The sequence below is a fragment of the Macrobrachium rosenbergii genome, chromosome 4 (assembly GCF_040412425.1).
Source record: "Macrobrachium rosenbergii isolate ZJJX-2024 chromosome 4, ASM4041242v1, whole genome shotgun sequence".
Classification (NCBI taxonomy): domain Eukaryota; kingdom Metazoa; phylum Arthropoda; class Malacostraca; order Decapoda; family Palaemonidae; genus Macrobrachium; species Macrobrachium rosenbergii.
Window position 1 is genome coordinate 21,861,350 of NC_089744.1, and position 24,138 is coordinate 21,885,487.

At 38.7% G+C, this 24,138-nt stretch overlaps 1 protein-coding gene and 2 non-coding genes across 3 annotated transcripts in view; all 3 read right to left on the reverse strand.

The window, feature by feature from the left end:
* The window catches only part of LOC136831209 (recQ-like DNA helicase blm-1), a 98,388-nt gene that overhangs the window by 16,753 nt on the left and 57,497 nt on the right, over positions 1–24,138 (reverse strand). The window contains exons 15-21 of the mRNA XM_067091223.1: positions 20,169–20,316; positions 17,273–17,404; positions 16,843–17,029; positions 15,924–16,001; positions 7,294–7,489; positions 5,754–5,935; positions 3,630–3,786 (exon numbers count right to left, since the gene is read on the reverse strand). Of these exons, the coding sequence (XP_066947324.1) occupies positions 3,630–3,786; positions 5,754–5,935; positions 7,294–7,489; positions 15,924–16,001; positions 16,843–17,029; positions 17,273–17,404; positions 20,169–20,316 (1,080 nt within the window). The remainder of the gene's footprint in view (positions 1–3,629; positions 3,787–5,753; positions 5,936–7,293; positions 7,490–15,923; positions 16,002–16,842; positions 17,030–17,272; positions 17,405–20,168; positions 20,317–24,138) is intronic.
* LOC136838391 (5S ribosomal RNA) lies at positions 11,860–11,978 on the reverse strand. Its single transcript, XR_010852971.1, has one exon. It is a non-coding gene; the product is annotated as a 5S ribosomal RNA (ribosomal RNA).
* Positions 13,551–13,654, reverse strand: LOC136838398 (U6 spliceosomal RNA). The gene has a single exon (XR_010852978.1). It is a non-coding gene; the product is annotated as a U6 spliceosomal RNA (small nuclear RNA).

Consider the following 24,138-nt stretch of genomic DNA (forward strand, 5'->3'; position numbering starts at 1 on the left):
AAATATTTGGAGAAAAATAATTTCTATTTCTAAAACAAAATTTTAACATACTAATACAGTTAACCCTTAAATGCCGACTGGACGTATCGTAAGTCAACTAAAATTGTCTGTCGGGTGACAAGCGGACGTACTGTACGTCGACTACAAAAAATTTCAACCGTCGGTCAACTCTGACTCGACCGAATTGGTCGAAAACGCAATTGTAAGCTAAAACTGTTACATTCTAGTAATATTCAATCATTTCCCTTCATTTTGCAACAAATTGGAAGTCTCTAGCACAATATTTCGATTTATGGTGAATTTTTGAAAAAAACTTTTTCCTTACGTCCGCGCAGTAACTCGGCCGAAAATTTCAGAAATTCTTTCGTCATTTTGTCATAATTTTTGCACCATTTTATATTAGCCGTTACATAAAGTTTTATATATGAAATGTGTGCAATTTCATGTAAAATACAACAAAAAACAACCCATGGTTGTAGCTTTTATCAGTTTGGAAATATTTTCATATAAATCACGATAAGTGCCAAAATTTCAACCTTCGGTCAACTTTGACTCGACCGAAATGGTCGAAAAATGCAATTGTAAGCTAAAACTCTTACATTCTAGTAATATTCAATCATTTACCTTCATTTTGCAACAAATTGAAGTCTCTAGCACAATATTTCAATTTATGGTGAATTTTTGAAAAAAACTTTTTCCTTACGTCCGCACGGTAACTCGGCTGAACATCTCAGAAATTCTTTCGTCACTTTGTTGTAATGTTTGCACCGTTTTATATTAGTCGTTACATAAAGTTTTATATATGAAAATGTGCGTAATTTCATGTAGAATACAACAAAAAATAACTCATGGTTGTAGCTTTTATCAGTTTTGAAATATTTTCATATAAATCACGATAAATAGAAAAAATTCGACCTTTGGTCAACTTTAACTCGACTGAAATGGTCGAAAATTGCAATTGTAAGCTAAAACACTTACAGTCTAGTAATACTCAATCAATTACCTTCATTTTGCAACAAACAGGAAGTCTCTAGCACAGTATTTCGATTTATGGTGAATTTTTTAAAAAAACTTTTTTTTACGTCCGTGCGTTACAAATTCATGCATCATTTTGTGATAATATTTTCTCTCTGTTGCTTTGATCATTTTACAATTTGTAATACACCAACATCATCGCAATTTAGTGTACAATACAAAGAAAAAAAAATAGCTCATTAGCTTTAACCGTTTTGTTCACAGCGCGATTTGTATACAATTATATATGAAATTTTTTTTTCACACTGTCATATATTTCAATATTTATATATGATAATGATATTTTTTTTCATTTTTGATGGTTGCATACTAAACTTCAGGCAATGTCAAAAAAAGGAGCCAAAAATGAACTCTTAATTTCAAAAAATAAGCGTGCTGTGATTTTTTAAAAAAAACTTTTTTTCTGCTTCGGCGCTAACTCCCAAACGCTGCCAGCATACGGCAGACACTTTCGTAAATAGAGGCTCGGCGTTTAAGGGTTAACTTTATTTACAGTTATCTTTTTATGGTTATATTTCCATGTCTGGGTTTATTGGCATTATCATCATAAACATTTTGGTATTAGCTTTTCCCTTCATAAGATTAAATATCTACTGGTTTCCAGACCAAGTGTTCCTAAGCCCTTCTCATTACATGTTGGATTCACCTCATCTTTAAGATTTCAGTATATTTTCCAGCCTCTGTAGTCCTCCCACAATACTCTAGTCATGTATCTTAACATACTATGGTCAAAATTTCTCCATATCCCTTGTCAGTGCCATGTATCTGCTGCAGAGTAGTACAGTCTTTTTTCTCTTCAACAATTCTCTTTCTGACATGATCTCTCGACTCCTGCTTCACAGTCAAGTGTGTTCCCAAGATAACAGAAATGCTCTACTTTTTTCTAAGACCTACCCATCTATCACATGGTTCTCAAACTTCCCTCTCTTCTCCACTTGGTCTTGTTATATTTTTTGGGCAATGAAAGTCTAACTTCCAGAACATGTAATCCTGAATACCTTTACGTGACACCATCAACTGCATTCAGTACATAGTTCTCCCCCACACCAACCGCACAGCCACTTTCCTTATTGTACTTTTACCTTTGCTCCTTTTCCAGTCACAATAAGCTTTTGTGTATATCAATTTCAAGTAATCTCCTCTACATTATACTCTTCCACCTCTTCCTAAGATCCTTTAACACTAGGTCATCTGTATATAGCAGCTCCTAAAGACCGCTTTTTCTGCACTCCTTCATAGCTTCTTCCATTACTATAATAAATAGCAAAGAGCTCAGTGTCAATCCTTGATGGACACCAACATTTATCTCAAATTCTTCTGCCACCATTTTCACTCTAGATCTAGTGATATGGTGGAGTAACATCACTAGCTTAATGAGTCTTCCTGGGGAACTCTGCTCTCTGTAATACCAATTTGATTTATTTTGGTATTTCGTCAAAGGCATTTTCAAGATTCCAATTTTTGTTGCATTCTCTCTTCCTTATTGAATGGTACTTCTCCTGTGGTTGCCTCAATTCAAAGACTACATCTGCTGCACTCTCTTTTTGGATGTATCTCTTCCTTTACGATGTTTCAGGACAACCATCAGGATCTAATCCAACACTGGAATAAATTCAGCTTGTCTTGTGCATCACAGAAAAGGAGGTATGCTGGCAAACTTTATCCTTCTTAGTGATCTAAATCAAAACATGTCCAAAGCCATGCGGAGATCATCAACTAAAACTCAAGCTTGATAAGACTTAAAGAAAATCATAGTTGTATTACAATATAAAAAGCCATAGCAGATTTAAGTAGAGCAGGTAAAATAATCTACCCACGACAATGCAATAAGTGATGGCAAAGATGAACTATGGAAGCTCATTAAAAATCAAAGGAAACATATTACCACATGAGTATAAGGAAAAGTTAATAAAATACACAAGCTATTGTAAAAATCTTTGTCACCAAGGAAAGTATAAGCAAGGGATGCTTGCTGTTATTTACATGACAGCTAATAAAAACTACTGTATACCAGTTGTGTAGTTTTGTTAAATTAGTTACTTGAATTAAATACCTGACAAAAGTGGCAACTGGTGTTTTAAAAACTCCTAGCGGAAGGTGCAAAAAACTGATATGCCTAACATTATAAGTAAACTGTTGTTGAATAAGGAACTTGTAGCACTGATTTAATTAGTGTGAAATCGTACAATCCCTGAAAACAGAATGATTATAAAAAATACTGGACAGTCCCTAAGCACAATGTAAAAATTACAATACTGACATTTCAGGAAACAGTTAATGACGCATGAGTTCTCATTTCACACTGTGTGATAAGTATAAACAAGAAAAACAGAGGACTACAACTAAAATATGGCACAAAATTTTCCACAGACAAAGGAAACTGGTAAAATCTGGACTGAATATCTGAACACTAATATTTATACATAATACAATGACAACTTCAGACTAAATTGCAATTTTTTGTGAAGCCTCTGCATCTAAGATAATTCGGAAAGGAATATTATAAACTTGTTCTAGCAGGGCAAAAACCTGAATGATTACCACCTACTGTATATCTAACACAAAAAACTATATCAGCACCAAATTTTACTTACCATTCTCAATAACTTTCTTTGCTTCTGACCCTTTAAATATGTCAACAAAATGATTCAAGGTAAAATTGCTAGACCATCTGCCTCCAGTACACAACTGCTGCACAGCTTGAAGAATTACTCGAGTCTCCTTCGTCACATCCACCACAGAGAGAGAACCCTGGAAATTAAAAGACCAGAAATTACATAAAATTAATGACCTGCAAACTCTGCACTTCATTCAATTAAAATCACAAATTTTAAATATAATTTCTATTTTCATAGGCATCCAAAACCTGAGTACAGTATTCATTTAGAAGGACCATTTGTTGTCAGCTGGTTTAGCTGTTGAAACTCTGGAAGGTTATGGGTGGAGTAACCACCCACTCACCTGATTGTCAATCGCTTTTTTGAAAAGGACAAATGTAGTGTAGTTAGAGGTGGGAACTAAATATAAATACCTGGATCTGTACATCAAGGGAAAATATAAAACATCTTCAATATTTTTTGTTTGTTACAACAGAACTACTCATTGCAAGGGATCACTGGGATGTGCTGTCTCATGGAACTGACGAACGCTGTTCTGAGGAATGTGCAAGGGCGAGCGCCTCTGCCACATCCCAAACAGCCTGTACTAACGGCAAAAGACGAAAAAAGGCTGAAACTGTACCCTCCTATACAGCCTGCATCCAATGCGAGAGGATGATTGGGTCAACACTACAGTTAGTTCACCATGTCAAACCATAACAGTGAAAATCTAAAGGAATCTAGTACTGTATCCCATTTAAAGAATGGGAATCAAGACCAGTAGGTAGCAATATCATACACATGTGATGGAAGATGCTGGTCTCCACCTGACATCGCCTTGTTAATGGAGACAGAGAATTAACAGTAAGACTATGCCTTCGGACAGATTTCTGGTTGTGTACCTCACCTGTCTGCTGAATCAGCACAAATATGAGTAAGACTTGAGTAAGACCGTCAACAGTTAAGTAGAGCATATCATATCAATATCATACACCTGAATGGGGTTACGAGTAAATCTGAACCATATAAGCTATAATGAAAAGAATCCAGGTCTTCCCCATAATTAAATGACTGGAAAGTCCATCAAAAGGACAGGATCTGAAGGAGAGGTAAAGTTTGCCTTTAGTTGGCTGGCATGTAAGAGTAAGATCATTATAGGCCAAGTACAGAGCTGGAGGTGTTGACAAAGTGAGAAACACACAAAAATATGAGGTTGTTTAGCCAAGGATGCATGTTGCAAAACATCTTATGCCATGTTTAAATAGTGTTAGAGTTCTGTATCTATTACACTCTCATTGGGCTAAGGTATTAGTATGTAAATTTCTGAAAGTGATACAGTATATTTCTACAGACACCTAGTTTCTATGCCAGTGCAAAAATTATGGAATATGGTCAGCAAAGTCAAGGCTATGATGCTAAAAGTTATCACAACAAAACAGACTAGACTAATGCATATGGCATTCTTTAAAGATGAATATTCCAAAAATCAATTTTATACAAGTTACCAGGTATGGTATGAAAGACATCATTCTAACCAATTCATGTAGTTTCCGTACTCATAAACTTTAATTCAAGACTACACATTAGAAACATGGCTCAGTTAAAATTTGGAGACTATTTGTATTAGCTTAAGTTATAAATGATTTGTTTAACTTTTAATAATTGGGACTACCTTGACCCAATCCATAATATGGTCAACTCATGTAACTACGAAATTACGATGGGCTACTGAGTACACTCCACGCTCACTTGCTGGCAATTAATATTCTGACAGATCCATGTAGGGAATGAACAACTACAGCATACCTCAAGCAGTGCACTGTGACCATCAACTACACTATTTTCTCTTATTTTTCATGTTACCTCTGGTGACTTACCACCTAAATGCTGGTCTATGCCCTAAGTCAACTTTCACCCTAGCTTAAATTGTTCAGGCCATACCTACAAGAGCATAAAAATGACTATGTGGTCTAGTTAATGATAAACTAAACCTATTTTCACATAATAACCTAATCCTATCCTGAAAAAGACAAATTAGAGTCAATTGATTTACATATTTGCTACTAGCATGAGAGAATACTATAATAATCCAATTCCCAACTAAAGTTTTCAAAAGCAGACCTGAGATCTACAGTTGTCACAGGCAGTAGCTCTATTTCTTTTGCATTTATCTCTGTCAAAAATTTCTCCGAAGTAATTGAGTAGCTGGGTTCGCCTACAGTCCATCTTATTTTCACAATATGCCACCATCCGATACAAATTGTCATAATGAGTCTTCCTGGCTTCAAAGTTTGCACGATCCACTGGAACAGAAATTCAAAGACATATTTTAGGGGCAATAGCAAAAGACAGGGGCAATAAACTGACAAAGTCATGCAACCTCTTTATTACCTGTGTGGTTGTTTATCTCTTGCCTTCCTGTACCTTGACAAATTTTCTAGAGATTTAATGCACTTTTTTATATCCCTAAGATACAAACCTTTCATATCACTTATGCCAAGCTGCACGAAACAATGTGTTCATAGCTATTGACAGTGGAGAGGAAAAAATTCTAACATTCATTAACTGCATAAATTTCAGGAATAAGGATTGGTTAGCTAAAATTTCAACAAAAAACTGTGAAAGTTAGGATCTGATATGGACAATGACAAATTTTGATTGCCAGTATACTGGATATTCAATAAAATAGGATAGGCAACTAAGGGAAATTTATTAGAATCTAAAGTACTAATTACAGTACAGTGTTTTTTGCTATGGATAGAAATTTATTCAGGATCGATATTTCAATATTATCAACCCCAATGCCATATGCTGTAATGCCAAGGTCCTCTGACAAATTCAGCCACTCTTGCCTTTCCAGTGCTTTTACTTCCACACAGCTCCATACTCTGTTTCATAGTTCCCACTCAAGGAAGTCTCTCATAGTTCCCACTCAAATAAGTCTGGGCCTTCCAACTCTTCTGGTACCCACAGCAATTCAGCTGACACTAGCATGTTCTATTCTCCCTGGGGTGGTGGTGTGAAAGATATGTCACTATCATCTCCACTGTCCTTTCATTATCATCTCACCTAGGTATGGAATTTCCATAATCTTCCTTATAGTACTACTTCTCATCCTATACTTCCATCTAACTCCTCATATCCTAATATTCTTCTGAAAACTTTCCTCTCAAATTAACAAAACTTTTAAGACAGCTTCATTGTGATAACAAAATTTATTGATTCACGTCCACACAGCAATACAGATTATACCTGACTAATATATAACCTTACTTTCATATGCAATTTCTGTACATCTAATTTCCAAACCTTATTTGGTCTACCCACTGTTTGATTTGCTTTTATTAATCTTTCACCTCTAAAGAACATGTATTGGATACCTTTGTTCCTAAATACTGTATTTGAAAGACTCAACTTCATAAATTCTTTTTTCCATCTACTGTATAGTTATTTCATTGTATATGCTGCCCTCATTATTCCTATTTTACTGAGGTTTATTGTATATCCCATCTGTCTGGCTATATGATGCAGTCTATTAAGCATAAGCAAAATAAAAGGTTTCTTTAGTCACAACATTTCATAATTTTGAATGTACCAGACAGAATGAAGAAAAAGGCTTATTTAGTTCATTAAAATGAGACAGTTATTTCCTTCTACTTACAGTCAATTATCTTTCTCAGCCTGTGCATGTCAGTATAAGAATAAAACAAGATGCAATCAGCAATTTCCCCATCTCGGCCTGCTCTCCCTGATTCTTGGTAATATCCTTCGACACTTTTCGGCAGAGAATAATGGATGACAAAACGCACATCTGGTTTATCAATGCCCATACCAAACGCTATCGTGGCACACACAACCTAATATATTGAATAAAAAATATCAAAATTTTAGTACACTACCTGATAATCGCTACAGGCAGATTGCTGCCATGAGGTAGTGCTTCTAACAAATCTAAATTATCAAATAAAAAATACATTTAATCATGAAATCAGAAATAACAAGTCAGCTACAACAGAACAAAAGTCTGGAGAGACATCTCTTGGGAGAGAGAACCAGAATATTTAGAGAGGCCAACTATAGCAAAGGGAGCCATCACGCTCTGGGCAATGACAGATTGGGAAGAGAAAATGAAGGAAGCCAAGAGGCAAGTAACAAAGGTAAAGAGAAAGATATTAGAGGAATGGAATTAAGATGGCAAAGCAGATATGGATGAACAAAAAGAGAGCAAATGGGAAAAACATAAAAAAGATGAATATGGCAAATGTGCAGTGAATGGGATAATGGGTACAACCATTCAACAACCTACATAATGAAGAGAATGAACTTGCAAAGGAAGATGCTGAGATGAAATGAGGACCAGGAGAGAATGTGGCTTCTGAAAAGATTAAGAGCCATAAAATGATGAAAAACAGTAAACCTAAAGGAACATCAAGAATCATGTAATTTACTTCAAAGCAATTGAAGGAACAGTCTAAGGAAAGGTGACCAGGATTAATGAAAACATCACACACAGAAGAATAGAAAAATAGAACATATATCTAGAAAAAGACTACAGCATTACATATAGATGGAAAGGTGACACACTAAAATTTGAGTTATATAAAAATAATTCTGAAAAGTGTGATAGTATTGGAGATGATGTGAACAAAATAGATTACAAAAAAGTTTGGCTTCACTCCAAGGAAATCAACTACGCAGGCTATCCTATATTTGTGGGGCTTTAGAAGTTTAAATGTACCAGGACCAGCAATTAGGTGGGCATTACAAAGGAAAAGGGTATAAAGAGACTTGCTAAAAAAGTGTTGGTGCCATATCACAGCACAAAATCTCTTGTGAAACCAGTAGGAATATCACAAAACTCTAACATAAATGTTGGTATCTATTCTTTGTTGTACTTCACAGTAAAAAAGGAAGCTACAAGAGAGTGAAGAAGCAAATAACCAAATATTTAAAAGACAGAAAAGTGAAAAGGAGAAGAGACAGCTGACCATTATTGTAAGCAAATCCATGTCTGTGTTTACCAGATAAGACGAAAAGAAGTTGCAGTCTCGAAAAGGGTCATGTGGAAGCTACAATTAAGATTTATGAGGTGAATGTATATATATATCAGACACAACAGATTCTAAAGCAGGAGATTCCCAGATATGCAGATATGGAATATAGGACTTTTTATTACTGGTATATACCAAAAGAACCACCAGAAGTGGTGAAATATGATATTTTAATGATAAAATAAAGTTTGTTCATACTTACCTGGCAGATATATATATAGCTGTATTCTCCGAAGGTCCGACAGAATTTCAAATTTCGCGGCACACGCAGTGGCCGGTCAGGTGGTTAGTACCCATTCCCGCCGCTGGGAGGCGGTATCAGGAACCATTCCCATTTTCTATTCAGATTTTCTAACGCCACTGTCTCCTGAGGGGAGGAGGGAGGGCAATATAAATATATATATCTGTTAGGTAAGTATGAACAAACTTTATTTTATCATTAAAATATCATTTTGTTCATGAGACTTACCTGCCAGATATATATATAGCTGAATACCACCTTTGGAGGGGGGTAGAGACAGCCAAGAAATAGGGAAAAAACCAATTATTGGTAAAATTATTTTGGTTCCTTATCTGATAGCGTAGCTGACTGAGTGGTTACTGTCACTCTAGTCTGCTTCTGCTTTACTAGAGACCCCAGCGAGGTAGTGACCTATATAGCTGGCGACTTCTAGATGATCTGTCAACGGGGGCGTGACCACAATGTGACTAGATCATAGCCCATACAAAGAGGACAAAAGAGCATTACTAACCACCTAACCAACACCTAAAGCGTTAGTTTGCAAAGGATTGGGAAGACTGCCTCCAGTAGTCGACCCAACAACCACAAAAACACAATTAAAAAAGGGGATAGGATCAGAGTTACCCCTTGTCCCCAAGGTTGCTGAAGCAGCAATGTATGGTCCCAGCGAAAAGCAATTTCGTATGCTACCTAAACATCTTGCCAAGAGTGTGAGGCAAACACCGAATTGACTTCGCCAAAATGTGGCACTAAAAATGTCACTGAGTACCATATTTTTCTTGAACGCCATGGAGGTAGCAACTGCCCTCACCTCGTGAGCGTTAACTCTCAACAACTTGAAGTTGAGTCGTCACAACTAGAGTGTGCGCCCTTAATGACGTCCCTAATGAAGAATGCCAGTGCATTCTTCGACATAGGTTTAACTGGTTGCCTCACAGAACACCATAAAACATCCAATGGACCACGAGTGTCCTGTGTTCTTTTAAGGTAGTACTTGAGAGCTCTAACTGGACATAGAACTCCCTCAGGTTCCTGTCCAATAAGGTCTGCTAAACCTTTAATTTCAAAGAGTCTAGGCCAAGGGTTAGAAGACCTATCATTCTTAGCCAAGAACTTAGGGCTTAAAGAATAGACAGCATTGTGTTCCTTGAAGCCCACATGACGGCCTCGAACTTCTCTCACTCTCTTCGCCGCGAGGAATGCCGTTTCGAGTAACATCCTTAAGAGATGCAGAGTGGAGAGGCTCAAAAGGACTAAACATCAAAACTTGAGCATTACGTCCAAGTTCCAAGCAGGGGAAATCAGCTGAGGAACCTTGGACGTCTAGAAAGAGCTCGTAAGATCGTGGAGGTCCTTATTGTCAGACAAAGCTAATCCTCTGTGTCTGTATACAATCGAAAGCATGCTCCGATAACACTTGATAGTCGGAACTGCTATATCGAGTTTTTCTCTTAAGTAAAGGAGAAAATCCGCAACCTGGCTCACAGTGATAGAGGAAGAGGAAAAGCCCTTCTTTCTACACCAACCTTTGAAGGTTGCTCACTTCGCTAGATATATCCTTTAGATGAAGAACTTCTGGCTCTAGCGATGGCCCGTGCCACCTGGCCAGAAAAACCCTTCGCTCTGACCAAGTTTCGATAGTCTGAAAGCAGTCAGGTTCAGAGCGGGAGATTCAAATATATCTCGTGAAGTGGGTTTGTATGAGCAGGTCTGCTCTCATAGGAAGGGTCCTCGGAACGTCTACCAACCAGAGGAGAAACTCCGAGAACCAGTGGTTCAAGGCCAAAACATGGGGATGAGAGTCATCCTCGTCCCTTGTGAGGCCGCGAACTTGCGTATGACTTCTCCCAGAATTTAGAACGGGAAAAGGCGTAAACATCTATTCCCGTCCAATCCCAGGGAAGAGCAACTATCGCAACTGCCCCAGGGTCGAGTACAGATGAGCTTTACAGAGGGAGCCTCGCTGTTCTTGAGGTCGTGAAAATATCCACAAGATGGCGACCCCAAAATTTCCAAAAATCTTGGCAAACCTCCTGATGAAGGGTCCATTCCTTCGGCAGGAGTTGATGGCGCCAACAGAGCAGGTCTGCTCGAACATTTTCGACCTCTGCCACAAAACTTGTGAGAATCGAAATGTTGCGAGCATAGGCTCAAAGAATAATCTCTCTTGCAAGGCTGAACAGGGAACAAGTATTGTCCGAGTTTGCTAGAACTACACGATTGCAAACTTGGACCTCGAAGAATTGGCGAGCTAAAAGATAGCCGCCAAATCTTTGAAGTCGATGTGCCAGGACACCTGTTCCTCTCTCCAGGTTCCTAACACTTTCCCTCTAGTGTTGCCCCCCAACCTGTTGACGACCCGTCGGAAAAACAACACTAGGTTGGGGTTCAGAAGCTTGAGGGAGATCCCTTTCTGCAATTCCGTTGGATCGAGCCACCACCACAGATCCTCTTTATATAAGGAAGAATTCTCAATTCCTCTTTCAAGTCTTCCTTGCTTTGTCAGTTCTCCAACAAAAGAACTGAAGAGGCCTGAGATGCAGACTCCCAGAAAACAAACTTCTCCAGCGAGGAAATGGTCCCCAGCAGACTCATTCCTTCCTTCACCTAGCATGTTTCCTTTTCCAAGAAGGCCGAAACTTTTTCGTACATAGAAGTTGCCGTTCTTGCGACGGAGACGCTATAAAAGCCGCTGAATAGATCTGAATTCCCAGACACAATGGACAGTGAGGGGATCAGCTGCGACTTCTCCACAGACCAGAAGTCCCAGGGACTTCACGAGTTGCAGAGTCAACTGAAGGTCCTCCAGATACCCTTCTCGACGACTTTCGAATCAACCAGTCGTCCAAGTAGAGTGAGATCCTGACGTGCGACAGATGCAACTGCATCGCAACGTTTTTCATGAGACGTGTAAACACCCTCGAGCAAAATGTGACGCCAACAGCATCTGGTGTTCCCAGGCGGTCAACCATCCAAGTACTGACCAGACCCAACGTTGCTTAACTTCGCTGATCGGACGAGAAGCGGTGTTTTCAACGTGGTATGGCCGTTGTGCAGAGTCCAAAGCAGAGAGCCCTGAACTGGTACGCCTAGTCCCCAAGACAACCTGAGATACTTCACCGAACGTGGATGAATTGGGGCGTGAAGATAAGTATCTTGGAGATCCAAAGATACCATCCAATCCCGGGATGAAGGGCTCCTAGTATTGACTGCGAGGTCTCCATCTTGAACTTTTCCTTCCGGACCAAGTTGTTCGACCTGTTGACGCCCAAGACGGGTCTCCAGCCTACTGAAAGTTTCGGGACTAGAAACAATCTGTAGTAAAATCCCGGGAACACCGAGTCCAATATCTGTTCCACTGCTCTCCGCTCGAACATCTGTTGAGCAGGTCAAACAATTTTCTGTTTGACAGGAAGGCAGTTGGGAAACAAAAAACAAAAGAGGAGACAGGAAGGGAATCAAGTAACCTCTCTCTAACAGTAGGAGGGACCAAACGTCTGCCCCTCACTCTTTCCAGGCTTGTGCAAAATGAAGCCTGGTTGCAAAGGGAGTCTGGAGATGAAGGGAGTCACTTGCTACCTCTCTTGGAAGTGACATTCCTTCGGGAAAAAACTTTTCTCGTGGTGCGGGTCTCGTGTTGCTTCCCATGGAAGCCCCTTTGTTATGCAAACATTTAGCTTCCGAGATCGGTGCAAGCGTTATGAAGGAGAAGCAGTTTGAATGTCGATAACTTTAGTTTTGAGAAAACGATATTTTTGCTTCTCTGTGTATTTATTTGCTTGCCGTTACACAGTTTGATGTTTTTATGACATAATGAAAAGCCAAAAAATAGACCTGCAAAGTAATATAACTTCGCTAAATGAAGCTAAATGAAGCGAGTGTCAAAACACGGCTGAGGTTGGCCAGCGTGACGTTTTACTTAGTCAAGCTCTGAGCTGCTACTGACTGACTGCCACTGACTGCCCTGCGGCATTCCTGTCTTTCGCTGATGCGTACTATGTCCACAGGGTTGCCATAGATCGCATTAGATATTATTTCATAGCTAAAAGGAAATTACCACCGATATACTGACAATATCATTACATTATAATATAATTATAATATAATATAACTACAATTATATAATATTATTACAATCATAATATAATACAATTATAATATAATTATATAATTACATTTTTCATATTATGAAAAAATGTAATTAGACTATGATAGGATACTGTTTTGTTTATAACTTCTAACTGTGGCGAACTTTTAAATAAAACTTTCTGAGAAGAAGTCAGGATATGTATGATGCCATATATAAAATATCCCAGAAAATTTCATTTCGATTTTTTCACAAACGCCCCTTAAGACAAAGACAACTGCGAAGGTGGAGAGAGAGGAGCGACGGTTGAAAAGTCTCAGGAAACAGATCCTTAAGAAAAAGCCAGAGTCTGATAATCAGAGGAAGAAGAAGACGAAAGAAGTTTCTCTTCATACAAAGGCTGTGACGAAAGAGGATGTTCTTCCGCAGCTGGAGGGTCTTGAGTGAGTGGTGAAAGTAGTTTCGATTCGCCGATCACGTAAGCGGAACTACCGCGAACGAAGAAGTCGTCAACTAGAGTAATGCGATATAGTAAACATAAAAATGTGGAACGCTTCACGATTAGCGTGTCATCCCTTGCGCAAGAGCCATGCTAATCTTCTCTGTATCGTTCCAATTAGTATATGTACTGCGAAGCAAGTACTGGCTAAATTAAGAAGGACATCAGATGTTGAAGCGGGTAGTTGTGCGACATGATGAACAACTGGAGCGGTGTCAACACAAGACTTGAAGCTATATGGCGAAGCGAGCGGGCGTCATGGCGTGACGCGCGAGAGGCTCCGTGGCAAGTACTAGAAGAGAGTCACAGCGTGGCGCGCCCGAAGCGTCATGGCTAGGGCGCGCCCGGCGCCAAGGTGAGGAGCGCGTGAAGCGTGAGAAGCGCACGAAGAGCAAGACGCGCTCCTGGCGCGAGACAAGAGAAAAGGCCAACACCTCAACTCGGGAAGACGAATAGGAAGCCACTAAACACTCTCTCTAGACGACAGACGCTCTGTATCGTTCGAAGCGGGAGACGAAGGTGAAAGTCTGTACCTCTTAACAGGCAGATACGAATCTTGAAAGGTTCATGAGAGCATCCAGCTGTTGTTGCAAACCCAACAAAATCTTACGCGTTGGAGAAGCCACTCTCTCGGGAGAAGGGCTGAACCTGAGAGAAGGAAAGGGGGCGAGAGACGTATACTTCCTTCCACAGGGGAAGAAGCTCTAGCCCTTGCCTTAGCGACAGGGGGTCGAGTAGAGTGATCATTCGAAAAACACTTTATTCTCTTCTGTAGAGGAATATCCACGCAACTTTCGGGGAAGAGTACAAACGTCTAGAGGAAGAGGACGTGAAGCGTCCTCTCCTCTAAGCTTCTCTTAAGAGGGCGAGAGTCCAACCGAGAGCTCCAACCCCGTGGCGGGGAGGACGTGTCGGAGGACGAGAAGCAATCCTTCAGGATGCGTGCCTGAGCACGATCCATGGCAGCCTGGGTAGCGTCATCAGGACCTGCCGAAGGGACGCCAGATCGGTGGGAAGCCCCCGTAACCCTCATGCGGCTTTCGACATGCCCCCTCCCTGGTCCTGGGAGTTCGACAGAGGTCCAGGCCTAGAGGCATTATAGGGCCGATCTGACGCCCCCTCCACAACACTAGGGGCACTAGCACTAACACTATGCGTTTGAATTGCATTCACTTTAGTTTCAAGAGCACGCATTGACTCCACACGAGAGCCAGGGAATTACCTTCTGCAGCAACAAACTACAGGGTTAATAATAAATTACTACAGGGTTACTAGTAGGAGAAAACCCTGACTGTCCAACTAAGGATGCACTCTAGGAGGAAGATTTCCTCAGCCTATCACGCTCCAATTTAAGCATATAGGCTTCATATTTCTTCCACTCACCCTCAGACAATCCCACACATTCATTACCGATTATCATAGAGCATTGAACACCCTTACATATCATACATAAAGAGTGAGGAACTATCAAAGTCTTCGATAGCCTCACCTTACATTCACCCAAGCTACAGACTCGATAGCTAGAGGTAAGACATCTTAATTATAAGAAAAGTCAAAAGCAAAATCAAAAACGGTCCACAAAGAGCGTATGCCAAGTCACAGATCCAGTCGAATACCAAAAAACAACCAAAATACTTAAGTGACAACAAATTTCGAAATCCAAAAGGCGGAGGAACTGACAACAGGTGTTGACAGTCCGGCGACAGAGAAAATCTGAATAGAAAATGGGAATGGTTCCTGATACCCGCCTCCCAGCGGCGGGAATGGGTACTAACCACCTGACCGGCCACTGCGTGTGCCGCGAAATTTGAAATTCTGTCGGACCTTCGGAGAATACAGCTATATATATATCTGGCAGGTAAGTCTCATGAACAAAAGTAGGATTATGCCATGCTGGAGAGACAGACCTTAGCATATCACCTTCATTAAGTTGGTGACATACTGGACTGTGAAGTAAGCATGGAGAAAAGAGAGAGAGAGAAAAAAAAAAAAAAAAAAAGTAGCAATCTTGAATAAGGTGGAAATGCTCGCTAGACTATGAAAAACAGACCCCCATCAGTCACAGAGCAGACAATTACTTAAAAGAAAAAAAAAGTGTACAGTACTAAAAATTAGCAAGATGCTAAAAGTGTGTGATGTTCTGTGACTGGAAAACAAAAAGAGATCTCATGCTAAAGGTGTGTCATGTTCTGTGACTGGAAACAGAAAGAGATCTCATGGAAAAATTATTTTGGTGGTCAAGATGGTTGAGGCTGGACATCTACTCTTGGAAAAGCCCAGAAGACTCGGAATGGACATAAATGAGGAATGAGACCTGATGGGAATTCAGGAAGAACACACATAAGACAATGGAAAGACCTCATTAAATGCTGAACTCCATTAATGGAAACCTCACATAAAAATGTTAACTTACCTTAAATTTGTCGTTAACCCACATTGATTGAACAGAAACTCGATCTTTGTCACCTAACCCAGCATGATAACTTTCTGCCTGTGAAAAGTAAAAGAAAAAATTTTTTGTCTTGTTTCAATTAATGAATAAATTATTTATGAGTATTAATGTACTAGATAACTGATTCAGTTTATTAATTGCAACCTTAGCAGAGACAGAACCTTATGTTATGATAGTGTGCTATATTTCGCACTTGAGGACTACCTTATTTTATAAATACTGTAAACAAAAATACTATCCAGCTATTTTGTGTATTTTAAGACATACAGCTGACAGAAAAGAATGGAGAAGTGAGAGGAAAAGGGGTTCAAATTCACAGTTAAGTTATTCATAATGCAATTACTGTATTTCTAATTTCATTTTTTTTGTCCTGTGCTGTATTTTTGGTTCCAACAAAAATGTATATTGAGTTTCACCTATAATGTATACTATCATGCTAAAGCTGAGAAATGTGAGATTAAGACAATATAATTTGTTACAACCCATGAATGAAAGACATTATTTGATAATATTCATTATCAAAGAACCTAGCAATACTTAATAGCTAATTACAAATTCAGTCATTTCATCAATCTAAAATTTCAAACAAGGCTTGCAATGAACCATTTGAACTGCTAGTGAGTTTTATAATTGTGGAAGTTACAAGAAACTAGAAAAGTTTAACATCACCTCTTAATTATCTTACTTCTCATGTCTATTTACTGGAAGGTATTAAAACATAGTTTTCTATTTAATTACGCAAACCTTTCAATAACCTAAATTTATGACTTTTTACAAGTCCTATAACAAGTAAATATTCCTAAGCAGAGCCGTTTCTACATGCTTCAAGAATACCCAAACACTGAAAAAGTCAATTTGTGAAAATGAGCTGATGAATTACCTTGATGCCAGCTCTTGTCAGATCAGCAGCAGTTGTATCACACTCCTTACGGGAAAGGCAGTATACAATTCCCGAGCAATTTGCATATTTGGCTTTTATTAAGGCTGCAACTTCCGTACTGATCTTTTTACCCTTTTTGGGTAGCACGTCATACTTGAGATTGCTTCTGTTAAAACTGCTCAAGAACCTGTGAAAATAAAAAAAATATTGGAAGAGTAAAATTTGTGAATAAAATGTTTATGGCCAAAATACCCAAATATAACTCTTTAATGTTTTGCTGAATTTTCTATTTAAAATTACTAGCGTAATCCAGATGACCTTTTTTGAACAACTATTAAATTCCATTATGATCACTAAAGACTTCAGCTATCAGATTTTGCATTAACAGTATTATACAGTATTCACTGATTACACTGAAACAAATCCTTACCATTTTGGATCAGACATGCCTAACTGATGAAGAATGTCTACTCTTACTCTTGGAGTTGCAGTAGCTGTAAGAGCAATAGTTGGAACACCAGGAAAACGTTGACGGAGAACATTTAATTTCTTGTAGTCAGGTCTGTTGAGGGAAGAAGTGTGGATCAAAAGAGTTTGAATCATATATAAAAAATTTAACAAATAATGTATTTAACATAACCTATTTTGTATAAAAAATTCAGGGAAAATGACACTTTAAAATTTAACAGAAACAATCTGCCAAGCAATGACTCAGTGAAGCAACCAACTAATCAGGGAACTTTCCTTTGCCTCAAAGGCGTTCTCAGAGACCATGGCATCCTTAGATGCAATGAGGTGTTTGTTCCAACCAAGGCTTACTTTCACAAGAAACTCCCTATAAGCCTTCTATAGCATCTACTTTTGTAGCTGTGAGCACCACAGTACGGAGAAGGAAAGATAGTGCCACTACCTTCTTGGCTGCACCTTTAGCATCTGCGAAAGGTGCAGCTGTGATACTCGCCTGGTGGAAATTTAGCCATGTTGGAAAACATCTCTGCCTCTGGTCTGAGAAGAAAAATAACAGAAGAAAATGACACGAGCTTTCAGTAAAACCTGTTAGTGCCTTTGCCTGTCTCTTGCTCATGGGTGTTCACAGTCATATCTCAGTGATTTTAGTAACAACAGGCTAGAAAGAAAGGAAACATTCTCCAATACTTTTGCTTCCTCCAAACTGAAGATGCCACAGACATAACATAAGGCAACATCATCTTTCGTTATCTTATCATACCACTGGTGCCCTCACACAACCTGGCCTTTAATCACCTTTTTGTCTCATATATAAGAATAGAAGAGAACTGTCAATTTGAGGTTCAACAGGTCTCTGTAAATTTAGTAGACAGGGAACAAATTCACTACCCCAATTAACAGATATCATCATCAGAATTCTAACATTTTAAATGTGCAACAGAAAAAGCACACACACAAGATATTAATGAAGCAGTTTTGACTACAAACAGATTACTTATATCAGGAATGACATTTTGGGATAAAAAAAACAAAGCCAAAGTTTTCAACATGTAAAAACATTTAAATTTCAATACAGTTTAGTACATGATTTGGTAACTGATCTAGTGGCACTTCAGCTTAGTGAACCTCAATTTTGTGGATTTAATTACTTAACGGTTTTGCCTGAGTATGATCAAAACAATAAGAATATTTTGTAAGCACCCAACAAACCCAGTAAGTACAATAGGGATATCGGATGGAAGGCCTCTTGTCCTTAGTGGATTACCCACTAAATATGGTAGAAGTATCAGATGGAGAATGAAGAAATGCATGCACATGACTGATGCTTTCCCATTTGTGTCTGTAAAGGTGGGGGGTGAACAAATGAATGCACTCACACTGATCAGCACTCTCATGGCTATCCATGTGAGGGTGGATGGAGAATGAACAAACGAATGCACACACTCAACTAACACTTCCTCTTTGTGTGTCACATTTGGAAACAATATGCACTCACTTTCTTTCTCTCTTGTACATCATTTTCATTGACATACAGTACTTCAGACAGTAGAGTACTCTACTGTACTGTACTTAATACAATACAGTACAACAATGTAGTAGGTTCGGATTCCACAATAAGCTGTAGGTCCCGTTGCTAGGTAACCAACCAACTGGTTCTTAGCCACATAAAATAAGTCTATTCCTTCAGGCCAGCTCTAACAGCTAAGAACCAGTTGGTTACCTAGCAACAGGACCTACAGCTTATTGTGAAATCCAAACCTACTACATTGCTGTACTGTATTGTATTAAGTACAGTGCAGGAGAGTACCCTACTGTCTGAAGTACTGCATGTCAATGAAAATGATGTACAAGAGAGAAAGTGAGTGCATAGTTTCCTAATGTGACACACAAAGAGGAAGTGGTCAGGTTAAACTAAGGTATACTTTACACATTTTTTAGTATGTATATTATGTGTATAGGGTATATGCACACACTCGCTGCAGTAGGCTAAGCTATGCACTTACAGAGTGTTTGCTTGCCTTACTCTCTCTCTCACACAATGCCATTTCTTATAGAGAAATTACTTATGCTGAAAAATAAACAATGTTAATTTTTCTTCTGCTGACAAATAAACAACGTTCATTTTTTTATATCGTATGGGTTTTGTATAAAGTATTTTATATATCTTGTAAGCATAAGTAGGTACAAGTACATAGAAGTTTTTAGAAGCAATTCATGTTGCAGATATATCTCCAAGTGCAAACAATAGGTAAATCAATATTTTACACTGAATGATAATAACAAAATATTGTTTAGGGTAGGCTAATACAGTAAGTCCTTTATATGGAAATGCATAACACTATAAGCTATGCGAGTTGGCCTTGGGGTACCCTATTACATAGGTTATATGCAAATCTTTATTACTTGGCAGATTCTAATAAAGACATTATGATGTAAGCTACTGTGCACAGTATAAGGTAATAAAATCAAAGGAAGATAACATAAAATCACACAGACCTACAGGATTACTGTTATATGACAGAAATGAGTCTGATATTTTGTTATTATTTTTAATCATTCAACTATTGTTACCTGTACAGTATTATCAATTACATTATAAAGTTTACCTAAAATTAAATTAAGCATACAGTAATGTTAATAATCTTTACCAGTGCAATTCCCTGAGCTAGTTTATCTAAATTTAGCAGGACCTATATATATTAAGCACACATAATAACAAGTTACATAGGTAATTTGAGGAGGTGGTCAAATCTGGTAACTTTACAAACAACAATCTTCAGTTTATTAAAAAATGAAAAGACTACACTACTTGAAGATTTGTATCAACAATTCTAGATTTAAAACAATGGTTCACCAACCTGAAATCATGGCCCCACTGAGACACACAATGTGCTTCATCAATCACAAATCGACTGAGCTTTTTCCTCTGATATAGTGACTCAAGAATTGAAAAGAACTTCATGCTAAAACTTATTTTTTCTGGAGTAACATAAAGAAGCTTGATACCTGTAACAGAAATAAAAAAAAAATTAAATCTACATTAGACATCTACTTGAAACCATCTATTAAATAAGGCACATAAAAACTAGAGTGCTAAGAATGTGACTAGAAAATCTGAAATCACTACCATATCATGCACACTCATTAAAAACTAACGTCTATCATCAAAACTTACTTCAGAATAACTTATTTGTAATCAGTAATATCCTTCAGCTTCTGAAATTCTATAAACAAGTTGCTTCAGTTATTACAGTAAAAAGGAATTATTAAGTAGCATAAATATCCTTATACAGTAATAAAACGACGACACGATAAAATCAAAACAATTACATACTGGAGCAAACTAGGAAAATGATTTCAAGTTGCCCACCCACAATTTAGACGTAATCTGCTTATAAAGTTGGCACTTAAAACTTCATTTGATCAAACAAAAACTAAACAAACATCAATTCTTCATCAATCTACTAAATTACTTTCATTGAAAAAAAATTCCAAAATGTACCATTATTGATGCCCTACTTGACTGAAAAGAAAAAAAAAAAAAAAACTGTCTTCACAACAGGCATAAAAGGGATTTTGACAAAGGAAAAATCTGTTTCTGGGTGAAGACCTGTGTCGCCCAGTGAAATGTCCCATATAGCACACATTTCTAGGTATAAATATTTGCTAGATATACCAGAGAAAAAAGCTATACAGCTAATAGGATGCCAGAGTTACTACCTCTGGAGCGATCATCCTCATAGGATGTAGGTATGTCATCTAGGAGCGAGTGGAAGCCACTACCACAGATGCTTAACCCAAATAGATCCCTCCTCTCCCAAAACCCCTCTACCTAAGGGGTGCCGTTACAGCGGTCCTTCTCCGCTCGCTACTACTACTTCTACCCACAACCTTCATCTCGAAATAGCACCCAATCTTTGGCCAGCCTAGGGTGGGAAAAAAGAGGGAAGGGTTCACTGGGCGACACAGGTCTTTACCCAGAAATAGATTTTTCCTTTGTCAAAATCCCTTTTCTGGGATTGACCTGTGTCGCCCAGTGAAATAGTAGCAGAGAATTGGCCATAAAAGCTTGTAAACATAAAAAGTTAAATGTCAAAATCAAAAATTTTTCTAAGGAAAATAAAATTAATTTTGAATATGCTTTTTACTTATCCAAATAGTATAACAAATTATTTAAATCTGCATAAGTCAAGTAAAGAATACAAAACAATGTAGCTAAAGGTATTGCTTTAACAATCTAACTAAAAAGCCATCACCTAAATTAACAAATATTGGTGAAAAATTTTAACAAGGATGGTATGTACAAAGACAGGAGTGGTTTGTGAAGGAACCCAAACCCAGTCAACAAGGTAGAAAGGCAGGGAATACAAGCGAGGCAGGTAGGTGAGAGGTATACCAATTGGTAGGGCAAGCAAATTATATTACAAATTACAAATAAAATAACATAATACTAAGCTGACTCTGGAGAAACAATGTTCCCTGCAGCAACAGCAGAAAATTTAAGAGCCTCTAAGGACTTAAGGTAGTGACGTTTAAAAACTCTAGGGGATTTCCAGCCCGTATATTTCTTAATTTCATCAAAATTCATGTGTTGAAAGTAATTAACTGAGGTGGCTACAGCACGGATATCATGGACCTGGGGGATTGAATCTGGGTTGGCTTGTTTAATAAAATAAAGGATTTGTTGTCTAATACCATTCAAGGAGATGGTTCCACCATTCTCTCTAACAAAAAGTGGACCTGAAGATCTTTGAGAAGTCCTTTCAAGGTAAGCTTTTAAGGTAACTACCGGACATAAGGAAGGATCTTCCGGAAGAGGTATGATCTTCCAGGGAGACCACCTAATTTGAGGATCTTCGTTCTTAGCTAAAAAGGTTTGGTCCGGAGAAAGTAGAATCTCTCCTGATGGGAGGAAATCCACATGATTCGACTCTCTAGAAAGGGCTGAAAGTTCAGAGATTCTAGCTCCTGAAGCCAGGCTAATTAAAAACAGCGGCTTCCTAAGAAGAGTCAAATAAGAGCAAGATTCATTATTTGTGTCTGAAGCTAATTTTAGAACGCCATTTAAAAACCAAGAAACCGTTTTAGGACGGGTTGTTGGTCTAAGACGAGCACAAGCTTTAGGAATAGAGGAAAAATACGAATCTGTTAAGTCAATGTTAAATCCCAACTGAAATATCTTCTTTAAGGCGGATTTAGTCGTAGTAATAGTACTAGCAGCTAGGTCTTTATCAAAAAGGGCCTTAAAAAATGAGATTGTGGGATTCGTCGTCATTGTATGAACGTCTGATTCTTTCAGAAAGTTGGCAAGTTTTCTTACTGCCGAATCATACTGACGGAGAGTAGATTCTCTCTTATCTGATTCTAGAAACATTGTGTTCAAAGGATCAATATTAGCATTTTTCTGTGCCGTGAACTTCATGAAATCCATAAAGTTAGGGCATTCAACATTCCTGAGGAAGCTGACACAGTCTGAGTTTGTACTACTTGGGTTAATTTTGGATGAGGAATCTGATTGGCTCTGAGTTTCAACTCTAATGGAAGAGGAAACCAGTTGCTCTTCGGCCAGTTGGGGGCTACTAGAGCTATCTGACCTTTGAATGACTTGAGTTTGTGTAGAACTTTCCACAGAAGATTTACTGGTGGGAATAGGTAGACCTTCTGCCATTTGTTCCAGTCTACTGACAATGCGTCCGTGGTGTAGGCCCGAGGGTCCAGGTTCGGAGCTATATAACACGGTAGTTTGTGATTCGATTCCGTGGCAAACAGGTCCACCTGAAGTCCCGGAATCTGTTGGCAAATCCAGTTGAAGGAATTCTTGTCCAGAGACCATTCTGATTCCAAGGGGGTCGTTCTTGACAGCGAATCTGCAATCACGTTTCTTACTCCTGACAGATGCGTGGCGGACAAGTGCCAATGATTTCTCATTGCTAATGAAAAAATTGCTATCATTGCATGATTTATGTGACTTGATTTGGAACCTCCCCTGTTCAGACAATGAACTATCACTGCACTGTCCAGGACTAATCTGATATGTATGTTCCTGGCTGGCCGTAAGTGTTTCAGAGTCAGGAAAACCGCCATAGCCTCTAGAATATTGATATGGAAGTGACGAAAAAGATTCGACCAGGTTCCTTGAACTTTTTTGTATTGTGAGTAACCTCCCCATCTGGGTGTTTAAATCCCATTGGATACCCAGCCATTGAAATCGGGATGCCGGAATCAGACGAGATTTCTTTGTATTTATGTGAAATCCTAGATACTCTCGAAACTGAATGACCTTTCTGGTCGCCTTCCGGCACTCGGTGTCACTGGGAGCCCAGATTAGCCAATCGTCTAGATAAGCCACGAGCCTGATGCCTTGAGACCTCAGTTCCTGTACCACAGCTTCTAGTTTGGTGAAGATCCTGGGTGCTATGTTGAGCCCGAAAGGCATTACTCTGAAGGAGTAAGCCTGTTTGCCTAGTCTGAACCCTAGGTAGGGAGAGAAGTTTCTCGCTATCGGGACATGATAATAAGCGTCTGTAAGATCTATAGAGGTGGTGACGGCCCCATGGGGAAGTAAGGTCGGCACCTGAGAGACGGTCAACATACGGAACTTGTCGCATTGAATATAAGAATTCAGATTTGATAGGTCTAATATCACTCTTCTTTTGTCTGAGTCTTTCTTTGGCACGCTGAACAAGCGTCCTTGAAATTTTAGATGTCTGACTTTCTTTATTGCCTTCTTTAGAAGAAGGTCTTTTCTGTATTCTAACAGATCCGGTGTTGGGGTCTGATAGAATCTGACTGGTGGAGGAGGCCCTTCTATCCAGCTCCACCCTAGAC